Source organism: Morus notabilis, unplaced genomic scaffold (assembly GCF_000414095.1).
Source record: "Morus notabilis unplaced genomic scaffold, ASM41409v2 Scaffold541, whole genome shotgun sequence".
NCBI lineage: Eukaryota > Viridiplantae > Streptophyta > Magnoliopsida > Rosales > Moraceae > Morus > Morus notabilis.
In genome coordinates this window covers 159,104-171,121 of record NW_010362788.1, presented here as the reverse complement: position 1 = coordinate 171,121, position 12,018 = coordinate 159,104, and the positions used below count along the sequence as shown (strand labels likewise).

Genomic DNA, 12,018 nt, shown 5'->3' with positions numbered 1-12,018 from the left:
AATGGCTCCATAAGATTAATGTGAACTGAATATATCATATTGGGTTATGATTGTTAATATAGAATTGAGAATTCTAAATACACATATTAATTAATTTGATTAATTAATATTAAAATTAATTTAAAATTGTTTTAAATTAATATGGATGAATTTAGAGAGATTTTTTTTTCTCCACGTTTCCTTCTTCCCCCTCATTAATATATATATATATATATTTAAAAGGAAGGAAACGTGCATGTGCACGTTTCCTCAAAAAAAAATGAAAAAGGGAGTGGGAGGAAACGTGCTGTTGCACGTTTCCTCTCCTGAGAAAATGGAGTACGGTTGCACATTTACTCAAAAAGGGAATGAATGTTGTTCATAAGAGATGTAACGAAAAAAAAAAGTTTTTTTTTTTCCGAGAGAGTGAACAGATAGAAAGAAAAAAAAAGGAACGGGAGAACAAAAGAAAACCAAAGAAAATTTTTTGAGTGCCATCATATACTTTTGAGAAAAGTGAGTGATAACTATAGGTGGCTTCCCTATTCATCCATCTCATGTGTTGAGAAACCCATTAGAACACCCACACGTTCGAGTTCACGTTAATCCGGAGATACATTGAGAAAGAACCGTGGTGTTCTTGGAATTTAAGAGCTCAAGACGGTGTTGGAGGAGTTCAAGATTTTCGTTCTAATCGAACGACGGTCAAATCCTCATTCCTTTCTTTAATATCTTTGTAGTTAAATTAACATGAAATAATGATCACATTAAATTTTGATTTATGTGATTCGATCGATACCACGCTTCTGCACAATTTTTTTTTAAAATCCGGTTTGAGAAACCAACATATAGTGATATAGTTGGAAGTATTTTCGGAATTGGGATAACCATTATCAAAATTTTGAATTATTATTAGATATTACTTGAATCTAAAATTATGTTGATTTTTTTTTTTGGCAAGATTAAAATTATGTTGATTAGATATTCATATTTGGGCTTTGGGATTTTAGGGAAGTAGTTATCCTTATAATATCTATCTTAGTTGTCTCAAATTTAAAATTTAGAATAGGATTAGGTTATTAGTTTTACTATTTAAACCTTATTTGTATTATAATTCTAACAGCAGTTTTTGATGATTAATGATATATATTCCTTTGGGTGTTATCTCAATATTCTAGGTATCTCGACATTGCATAGAATAAACGAGTCATTGATGTTTAACATTCGGCTCTTTGCATTCGACGAGTCAACATGTTTATAGAATCAACAGGTTTATAGAGGGTCTTAGAAATTTATCCTCCTTTTTCTTATTTTTCTCACGCTTCTGCTACATCATTTAGCCAAAAAAAAAACAAAAACAAAAACAAAAACAAAAAAAAACAAATAAATAATTAAGGTGTGGAACATTGTACACGAAAATTATTGGACTAAAGAATTGCAAGTACTGTCCTTGTAGATTGCAGTGGAGAAAAAGGCTTTTGGCATATTATTTTACCAAACCCAACTTGAAAGAGAGTTTTTCTGGGATCTAAATAAGAAAATAATAGGATAATCTTAACAAATACCCTTTAAAAGTGTATGAGTCATAATTTTTACCCTTTATTCTTGATTCATAATCTTTTTAGTCAAGTAATTACACTAATAAAAAGATATTTATCAAGAGTAAATGTAAATATCTAGACTCATGTACTCTCAACAATAAATTCTCCAATTTTTCCCAAACATATGAAAACAATATATTTGAACCCAATTGGGAACAATATTTTGAACATTCAGTACAAAACAACTGCAAACACCATCGTGTTTGAATTACTCGAAGAACAGAATTCTTCTTCCATAGATCCATTGTTCAAGAATAAAATATACTCCAAAATAACAAATTCACGCATCACTCAACAAACTATAAAAGCACAACACATAAGAACGACATACAATTACACAAACAACAAAAGAGTCGTCTGTTTTATCTTCGTCTAAGCCAACATTGAGGAAGAACCATGCCTCGGGGACCAAAACGGGTTCTGGTCTTGGAGGAAAGCTGATTCAGATCTCAGCCTACTTCCATTACTTCTGTTATGATCACCAAAAAGGTTGTCATTGTTCTGAGCAAACAGATTCGGGTGGAAATTCTCGCTATCATCGTCGTCAAATGTCGTCCAGCGCTTCGAGTTGTTGCTGGTTCTTTTTTCTCTTGCTTCATTTCTCATGTTCTCCATTTCTCCAACGTGGTCCTTGAATTCCTTCTTCACCACGTCTAGAACAACATCTCCATACCTATCACACCATGACCTATGAAAACAATGCAAAACGATCAACATTTTGTACATCAATGAATGCCAATATAGAGAAAACATGGCAAAACAATAAACATTTTGTACGTCAATGAATGCCAATATAGAGAAAACAATCAACATTTTGTACATCAATGAATGCCAGTATAGAGAAAACAATGCAAAACAATCAACATTTGGACATCAATGAATGTCAATATCAACATTTCGTACATCAATGAATTCCAATATAGAGACTAGAGAGAGAGAGAGAGAGAGAGAGAGATACTTGGGGAAGAAGTTCTTGAGATCGGATTTGTCGACGGGAAGCTTGGTTGAAATTGCTTCGATTTGATCATCCCTGGATGATAACAAGAAGAACGAGAAGAAGGTACTTGTCATCAAGTAGTGAAAAAAATAGAAGAATACCAAAAATGTGAAAGATGAGAGTGAGAACATTTACGAGAATTTGAGATTGGGATTTGTGGTGCAGAGTTCTGATTGAATTCGTGATAGCTCCTTCTTTATCTTATCCCCTAAAACCTTCAAAAAATACGAAAACAACCTGGATTCAGTTTTCAGCTTAGACTTCAAAAACCAAGCTACAAAAGGCAACCATTTAAGAAACAAGAACTAAGAAATGAAAAAAAAAAAAAAAATTAAGAATATGGCAGAAACCTTGTCAATGAAGAAATCAGATGGAGCACCATCTTTATGAAGCTTTTTCTTAATTAGCTTCGTGTCTGGCCCTTCTCCTGCAGGGCTCGCCACCAGCTGGCATGAATTCGAGTAAGCGTCGGAGTCTGATCTTTCGTTGAGGGGCAATGGAGTCGTCTCATCATCCGATTCATTTTTGTTCCATTTCTTGAATCCATCGAAACCCCAATGCTTTTTCGTCGGTTTTGACACTGTTTCGCCACAATTAGCACCATGATCACCTCCGCCGCTGCCGCCACCACCACCGCTGCTGCCATGTCCATCTCTCTGTTCTCTCTGAAACAGAGCCTTAAAAGGCTTTCTCTTTGACTTATCCATGCCCCCGCCACTTTCCTTGACAGGTTCTGGCATGAAGGTTCCGGCCATGAGAATTGAGCTCGTCTCATTTTCTTTACCCATCAAATTACCATCCCAATTCGGGTTAGAGGAAGCAAGCTTCGATGCCTCCAAATCAAATATGCTCTTCTCTTCTCTGTTCTTCCCGGGTTTGTAAGACGAAACAAACCCGAAAACCGAGGCTGCTCCTTTGATCTGCTTCATCGCCGAGCTTTGCTTTGACGATTTGCTTTTTGAATTTGAGTTTTCTTTGCTTAAAGAGCAGTTTTCGTCCTTCAAGTCAATCACAGACCATTCCTCTTCTGAATTCTCTTTCGGGTCTTTCGGTAGAGCTCCAGCGATTACATCTCTGGCCTCAATCTCAGCTCCGTGAACCGCCAATCGTTGAAGCAATGGCCTCTTGGAAGAGTGGTATTCCTCTGAAGAAATGCATTTTGCATACAAGAGCTCCTAAAAATAATATTTATGTCAATTATATCTGGTAAACTAACAAGATCCCATTTCAGTTCTTAAAAATGCAAAGGAAAGTGACAAAAGAAAAAGACTCAGATTCCAAATTCAGTTAATAAGCTCATATCAGCAGAATTTTCAGTTCTAAGCTCATGAAGAAAGTATGCAAAGAAAATCTTAACTATCAGAAATTTACCCAATTATATCCTCAAATCATCACTTAGAAAAGCACATGAAAATAGGAAAAGAAAAAATCGAATTCAGATTTACCCAATTATATCCTCATCAGAAAATTTACCTGCAAAAAGAGCAGGTAAATTGCCTCATCAGAACTTAAAATCTTAACTATCAAAAGTGCCCCATCAGAAATTTACCCAATTATATCCTCAAATCATCACTTAGAAAAGCACATGAAAATAGGGAAAAAAATAGAATTCCAATTTTAGTTCGTGTTAAATTCAATTCACCAGAATTTTAAGTTCTCAGGCTATAAAACGTTGAAAAGGGGGGGGGAAGGGGGAATATTAAACGTCAATATAAATACCTGCAAAAAGAGCAGTTTATCTCTTAATATGACCGGCTGCTCTTGCTCCGGGGGAGAAGCGATGAGGGTCTCGAGCAAATGTGACCGGAAAGCTGAAACCTCATTTTCAGCCAAAATCCCTTCTTTGTGAAGACCCATCAAGTTAAGCATTTGGTGGAAAGAATCTTGCTGCCACTTGAGATTGTCCGACTGCAGCTTCGAGAGCTTCTGTTCCGCCGCTGGCAATCGCCGCTTCTTGAAGTTGAAGGGAAGAATTGTCTTGCATAATGAGGTGATCGAGTCATGGAGTGTAGAGTAGTATGTGGGTGTGTAAGAGTAAACCATCTTTGATTTCTTTGGTTCTTGGTGTGAATAGCAAAATTTATGTGAAAAAGAATGGATTTTTTCAGAGATCCCGGATCCTTTTGTTGAACTTTTTGGATGAATTTTCGGTTTTGGTTTTTGGGTTGTCTGAATTTGAAACGGAGAGAGCTTTTCACCGTCTGTGGCGAGCTTCATGGACAGAAAGAAAGGGGTTGTTTTCTCGTTTTGAATTTAGGACACTCGAAACGGTCACCTAAAAACTAGCCGTTGTATTGAGGGGTAATATGGTAAATTGATTAGCTAATGAATTAGTGAGAAAATACGCTGTCGTTTGGTGTGCTCTTCGCAAATATCGATTTAAGCATTCTTTCGAAACAGTGGCTTATTCTGTCCAAAAACCAGAAAAAAAGAAAACTACAAATTTATCCATGCCCTTTTCTTGTGGGGTACGAGTAAGAAGATACTAGACTTTAGTCAATTTCCAAATTGACAAAAAATCAAATCGAAGAATACAATATATGTATACAAAGACTTCTTATTTATTTATTTATTTTTGATAGAAAATGATACTCATGACAAGATGGTGTTTCACAGGAAAAAAAAAAAGAAAAAAAAAAAAAAAACTCTGACAAAATGCAGGTTTGTGAATATGTAGAAGAAAATAAAGGAAAAGCATATCGAACTCTTCAGTTTTATCCTCACCGCTATAATAATATTAAAAGACCAATTGATGTGGGAATGATCAGAAGATCTAGCAAACACCTAGTCCCTAGATCAACAAGCAATTGTTTTTATTAGTCTTTCAATATGACCAATTTGATACGATTCCAAACATCTTTTTTTTCAAAATTTCTGACGTTGTTTCACCAAATATATATAAAGTGCCCATTTAAGAAAAGCTAAAACGGCATGGCCTATCCCATAAGTTTCCGTCCAAAACGCATCATAGAATTGTGGGCCACTGATGGGCTGGAGGGCTGCATTATATGAAAATCAATTTTTCATGGTGGTGGTGGGGCAAGAGATTGGATAGAAAGTGATGCTTTCTTCAATCAGATTCACATACTTGAACAAATAATTCAAGAGTTGTCTTCATCAGATCGAATGACCTTTTTTCTCTGTGTATGTGTGTAACCTTGAAAGATTACAATAAAAAAAAAAAAAAAAAAAACATTTTTCAGCAAAAAATAAAAATAAAACCTTGAAATATTACAACCAATAAATAAATAAACGAATAAAAAGACATTTTTCTTTCACTGTGGGGTAAATCAAACATTGATTGTTATCATTTGTAATTATGAAACTAGAAGTGCTAGTTTGTTTTATCTAGGTTATTAATAAGACTTCAAGCAGTGGAAATATTGAATGAATTATTGAGATATGTGAAAGAAAATTAGAGCAGAAATGGCATGTTATCTATTGAATTATGAAAACAGGACTTCTAATAATTTGGACTCAACTAGTGAGGACTTTTATAAGTCTTTAATCTCTGTATGTGTCAAAGTGACAATCTAAAGATATATTGGCATCTTGAATAAAGACCAAAAAGCAATATTCCAGATTCAGAAGATATCCATATCTAAATCTGAGATTCATTAAATTACATCTTCTTTTCTTACAAACCTTGTATTTCTTTTAATAAAATGGCCATTCAGTGGCTACCAAATTTTATGGTCACGCCTAATTGAAGTAGTTCTTATTACCACTTATTCCAACATCCTTTTCTTCTTTTCAATCATTAAATAAAACTCTTAAAATACTTTACCATTGGTACACACTACATACTACCAAAACTCAACTATATTCACAACAATTACATTACACCAACAAAGTTTTAATTTAGATTACATATTTCCAAAACACCAAGCAAGATTAAATATGGGTCATAACATTTATCCCCATTCGGCAACAAGGGCAATGAGAATTGTTCTCTAGCCATGGAACCAAGCACCCATGGTGGAACCTGTGGGCACAAGGCAGGTGCACCAGATTCTCACCAGCCCTGAACCTTTCCAAGCAAATGGCACACACTTCTTGGTCTGATGCCTTCCAGCTCAGCTTGGCCCAGCTGAACCTCCTCGAACCACTTTTCCTTGTTCCATATACCTCCTTTTGCAGCTGATCTCCTTTCCCCACTGATTTCCCGTTTTGCCTGAAATTTTGATTTTTTTTTTTTTTTTACTTCAACAAAATCAAATCATCAAAAAGAGCAATGAAGAGAAATAGAAAATCATGCCACATATTGCCTTTATACTTTTTTTTTCCCTTTGTAAAGTTACCTTTTTGATTCTGATTTTCTTTGTGCTCTCAGCCTCTCATTCAATCTCTCCTTGGCTTCTCTGGCTTTTACTCCTAGTTTTTGATCATCATCATCCTGGTATACTTGAGTTGACATACTTCCCTGCTTCTTCTTTTTTTATTTATTTTTATTTTTATTTTTATAACAAAAGAACCAAAATTAATTATCTAACTGATGTAGCCAATATATATATATATATATATATATGTGTGGTGTTGAAATAAATAACAAAAGAAGATATATACCATTAGAAAAGTAGAGGTGATGTGGTGGGTTTTTTCATTGTTGCTTGTGTACAAACAGAAGGAAGGCCTTCTTGTCCAGCCATAAGCAGGTGCACTCAGAGAATCAGAACTCCCTCCGCTTTGATGGCATCTTCTCCTCCGAGCACATTCAACACCAGGAAGCATCCCAGCCATTGATTTAACTCAACCCAAAAAATTAACACAAAAAAAAAAAAAAAGATCTTAGTTCTTAGCTATGAACAATAACAATATTCCATTTCTGTAAACATGTTTCTGCTGTGCCTCTGGCCAAGAAGAAGCTACCTGCAGATCAGATTAAGAGGAAGCAGTTACAGAAAACAACAAAAGCCCAGATGACGAAGATATCATGAAACTGATATGGTTTTATGTTGTGATACACTGTGTATATATATAGGAGGAAAAAAACAGTAGCAGTAGTATTCATAAACCGCCATTAAAAAGAAAGGTGGTGTGGAAAACAAAAGTGGGCCCCATACCATTTATGGTTTTATCAAATATTAATCTTCTTCAATCATTATCTTTTCCTCTGCTTATTTTATTCTTTTATTCTCTCTCTAGATCTATCTATAATTTTGAAGGGAAAAAAGTTGAAAAGTGAGAAACTTTACAGGGAAATGGATGGAAGTAAGGAGGCTTCGATGCACCCGGTTATTTTGAATTTAAAATTTAAGTTTCATTATAATAAAAAATTTTAAAAAATAATTATATTTAATTTTTTATTATAATAAAAAATTTTCACATAAAATTAAATTTTAATTGAAATTAAAAATCTACCTTACTAATTACAAGGCAAAATGGGACGGAAATCTAATCAGGAAAACGCTCTTGGGTACAAGTGTTACCCATGTGACTCACCAAATTATGACCCTCTTTTTTTTTGTTTTTTTTTTGTTTTGGTTTATACACAATGCACATCTTGCAAACAAACGTAAATAAAAGTGTTTTTTTTCTTTGGTATTGGCAGTTTGCCAGTTACTGACTTATTTAAAGGTATATTGAGGTATAAGTTACAGCTTCAATTCTTCTATAGGAAAAATAAATAATTATAGCTTAAGAATTGGAGTGACATAACTGTTTATACTAATTATAATTTGTGTAGGTTACGAGGAAAATGTTATGCACTTCCATTCTTACTCAAAAGATACTAATTGACATGTGTTTGTAAACCTTGGTCTTTGAGGGAAAAAAAATTTGAAAAGTAATGTTTTAACCGATTAAAATTCGACACATCAGAGAAGGGTTAAAATCCAATGGAGATTCTAATTAGTTAGGTTGACTCGCATCAGGTTTATAGTAGGTGTTGTTGTCCCTAGCGGTCATGTCCTTTCTATTATGAAATGTGATATTTAACTCCTATATCATTACTTAAAAACTAAGGTACATTCTGAAATTTTGGTTGTATTACAAATAATCCAAAGTCAAGTTATTTGGTAAGGGTGGCAAATCGTATTAGTGGGTTATATTTGTGTCAATTTATTTATTAATTATGTTAGAAAATATCAATTTAAATACGATCTTTTATTAAACGTGTCAAAAATATCAACTCAAACACGATCTATTTATTAATTGTGTTAATTATGTCAACCCGTATAACCAGTTTAAATTAATATATTGAATAAATAATTAATATAATAATAACTTAATTAACACGGTCAAGACATGTTTAACATGTTTATTGGTCAATTTATCTTTTCCTTTAAGAAAAATAAATGAATTTTACCTACAAATATTAAAATTCACATTATTTGTATTTAATATGTTATATAAACTTTCATATTATATCACATATCATTAGATTGCAGTTGACACATGTAATTAATCGTGTGAATTTATGTTAGGAGGTCAACCATAACTCAACTAATTTATTAATCGTATTAATCGTGTCAACTCGATTTGACCCAAACTCATTTATAATAAACTCAAACTCGCTAACTTCGTGCGACTTTCGAGTCGTGTCGTCGTGTCGCTGCCCGGATTACTAGCTCTACTATTTGGTAATAAAAGATTCAACAACTGAGATCGTTTTTTTTATTTTTTTGGTTTTTATTTTTTATTTTTTTACATATCAAAAAAGTGATATTAACCTTCTTGCATATTTTTATAAATATCTACTTGCTGCAGTATCTGAATTGATAATATAATTTGTTGTAGAAATGCAGAGTCATTCCCATAAATGTAATATTTTATATATAATATAGTCATCACACAATATGCGGACAAAGATCATTGATCATGTGAATCAGAGAATAAAACTCATACTGGAATGATAGTGAGAGGACTCCATAATGATGTACAACTTAATAAATTGCCACAAAACGCACACGCATACATTGGTTTGCCCATAACAACTAAAATAGTGTTGTTATCATCAATGGTTGTTTATATTAATTATTATCATCAAAGGTTGTTGCTGATTCGGCTATCACTTTGATATCAATAATATTGGTATCATATTGAATCGTCACATGCCAAAAGGATTAGAGGACAAATGTGCATTGCTGGATGTATGCGTGCTCTAACTGTTTGTGCGGTTCAACAATTTGGTGCATTTAAAGTTTCCATTAAACCCATAATGAATATTATAATTTTTTGATTTGAGTGTAGTTTTCAATAGCACTACTTCAGTTAATAATCCAAATCTAGTATTCTTTTTTAAAAATATAAAAAAAATCCAAATGTGGTACGGTAATTATAGAACTTTGTTTGATTAAGGAAATAATAAAATTTTATTTGTTTGTTTGTTTTTTCTTTTTTTTTTTTAATTTCATATACGACTTTATCCCGTGGTCACCTAATGAATGCAATTTGAGCCAAATTGCTTGTTTGGGTATTGCTAGACGGAGTTAAATAGAATGATTTCAAATTGATACGTCTTGTAACTTTTCAACATGCCACGTACCTGCCTTTCTAGTTTAATTTAATGGTAATCTTATACTTATGATGCATTAATACCACTATAAAATTAATTAATTCCATTAATTATTATGATTATCTCCAACATCAAATTACTACCAGGTAAAAGTCATGTGATGGTATGCATTACCCTGATCATGTTACCATCCGACAATAACATTAATGATTACGTTGAAGTGTTTCATCAGAATGTAAAACATAAATAAAAATGTAAACTTTTTACCTACCCCAACCCTGGAGGGGACTTTTTACCTACCCCAACCCTGGAGCCCGCCCCTCGGCGCCCCTCTACGCGGGCTGAGAGCTTTTTGATAGTGTTTTACTTTGTCATTTTTGGAGGCCAATTTTTTTTCTAACATACCTAGAAAAATGTAAGGATCATGTCCGTAAAATTTCATTATTTTTTGACGTCGCTTTTATTTTATTTCATTTTTCAAAAACAAAAAATAAGAAAAATCATAAAAAAATAAAATATTCATAAAAAAATAGTGCCGCTTGTTGCATTAAATCTTAAAAATTGTATATTAATTTTAGAATGAAAAACATAAATAAAAATATAAATTTTTGACCCATCCCGGCCCCTGAGCTGAGCCCTGGGCACCCCACTACGCGAGCCGAGGACTTTTTGATAACATCTTACTTTTTTTTGTCATGTTATGAGGCCATTTTTCTCTATCATTCCTAAACAAATGTAAGGATATTGTCTATAAAATTTTATTATTTTTTGACGTCGTTTTTATTTTATTTTATTTTTCAAAGATGAAAAATAAAGAAAATCATAAAAAATAGAATATTCATCAAAAAAATAGTGACGCTTGTCGCATTAATTCTTAAAAATCGTATATTAATTTTAGAATGCAAAACATAAATAAAAATGTAAATTTTTGACCAATCTTAGCCCCTGGGCACCCCACTACGCGGGCCGAAAGCCTTTTGACAGTATTTTACTTTTTTATCATTTTTTTAGGTTACGTTTTGCAGGCGTGCCCAAAAAAATAGAATGATCGCATATGCAAAATGTCATAATTTTTTGACGTCCGTTTTATTTTATTTTATTTTATTTTAAAAAGTAATCATATCAGCATCATATAGTAAGGAGATATAAAGGGAAATAAATATAGGTAATAAAATGTAAAAGACAAATAAATATGACTAAATAAAGTAGCCGGGGCAAGGGAAAGAAAAAAAAAAGACTAAAAAATCAATAAATATAAATATGATAGTATCTTTATGTAAGAATGGTGGCTCAGGTATTTAATCTTTTCAACAATGTGTGATAAATACATTGTGGCTGCCTACTAAGAGCAACTACACAAATGGATGACATTGTATCTATCACACAAATTATAATTTGCATGTGACACAAAATAGATAACTTGAGTAAGATATAAAGTAGTTCGTGAATTAAATACATAGCCAAAAAAAGGAGAAAACAACATAAGAGGCATAGTGTAACATAGATTAGATTATATGATGAAATAAAATAGGAAAAGCAGAGAAAAAAGAGAGTAAATAATAGCAAATAGAGGAATAAAAAGGTGATGAATAGAATAAGGAGACGCGAATGAAATAATAAAGCCTGTCTTTTGCTTTTTTTCCCTGCAAGGAATTTTTTTTTTTTTTTGGAAGCTGAAGGGGAGTAACAGATAAAGAAACGTATTGCATATACAAAGAGGTCCTGAATGAAACTGTAAATAGCAAAAAAGATTGGACAATTTGAATTTTTTTTTTTTTTTTTTTCAAATGGTAACATCAAAATGGAAAAGCTAAGGAGATATAAAGGGAAATAAATATATCTAATAAAATGCAAAGGACAAAAATTAATGCCACCAGAGGAAAGCAATACATCTAATATCAGCATGAGGAATTAAAAAGTTATGGATAGGGTTTATAGATAATACCTGGGACGATATAAATGTTGTCTTAAGTCTGAGTTATCAG

General features: G+C 32.7%; 2 protein-coding genes across 4 annotated transcripts; both read right to left on the bottom strand.

The window, feature by feature from the left end:
* Positions 1-1,703: 1,703 nt before the first annotated feature.
* On the bottom strand, positions 1,704-4,808 carry LOC21389855. Its single transcript, XM_010102883.2, has 5 exons — positions 4,297-4,808; positions 2,928-3,752; positions 2,713-2,792; positions 2,539-2,610; positions 1,704-2,268 (listed from the first exon to the last, which is right to left on the bottom strand). Exons 1-5 carry the CDS (start codon positions 4,792-4,794, stop codon positions 1,953-1,955), a joined length of 1,791 nt encoding a protein of 596 aa, XP_010101185.2. The 5' UTR covers positions 4,795-4,808; the 3' UTR covers positions 1,704-1,952.
* A 1,573-nt stretch (positions 4,809-6,381) lies between these two features.
* On the bottom strand, positions 6,382-7,529 carry LOC21389854 (probable E3 ubiquitin-protein ligase RHY1A). Of its 3 annotated transcripts, none has more exons than XM_024168719.1 (4): positions 7,447-7,529; positions 7,144-7,325; positions 6,879-7,009; positions 6,382-6,751 (listed from the first exon to the last, which is right to left on the bottom strand). In XM_024168719.1, exons 2-4 carry the CDS (start codon positions 7,315-7,317, stop codon positions 6,472-6,474), a joined length of 585 nt encoding a protein of 194 aa, XP_024024487.1. In that variant the 5' UTR covers positions 7,318-7,325; positions 7,447-7,529; the 3' UTR covers positions 6,382-6,471. The 3 variants fall into 3 exon arrangements, with proteins under 3 accessions (XP_024024487.1, XP_024024490.1, XP_024024489.1); XM_024168722.1 differs by having other exon boundaries at positions 6,879-7,006; XM_024168721.1 differs by lacking the exon at positions 7,447-7,529 and having other exon boundaries at positions 7,144-7,436.
* Positions 7,530-12,018: the final 4,489 nt, after the last annotated feature.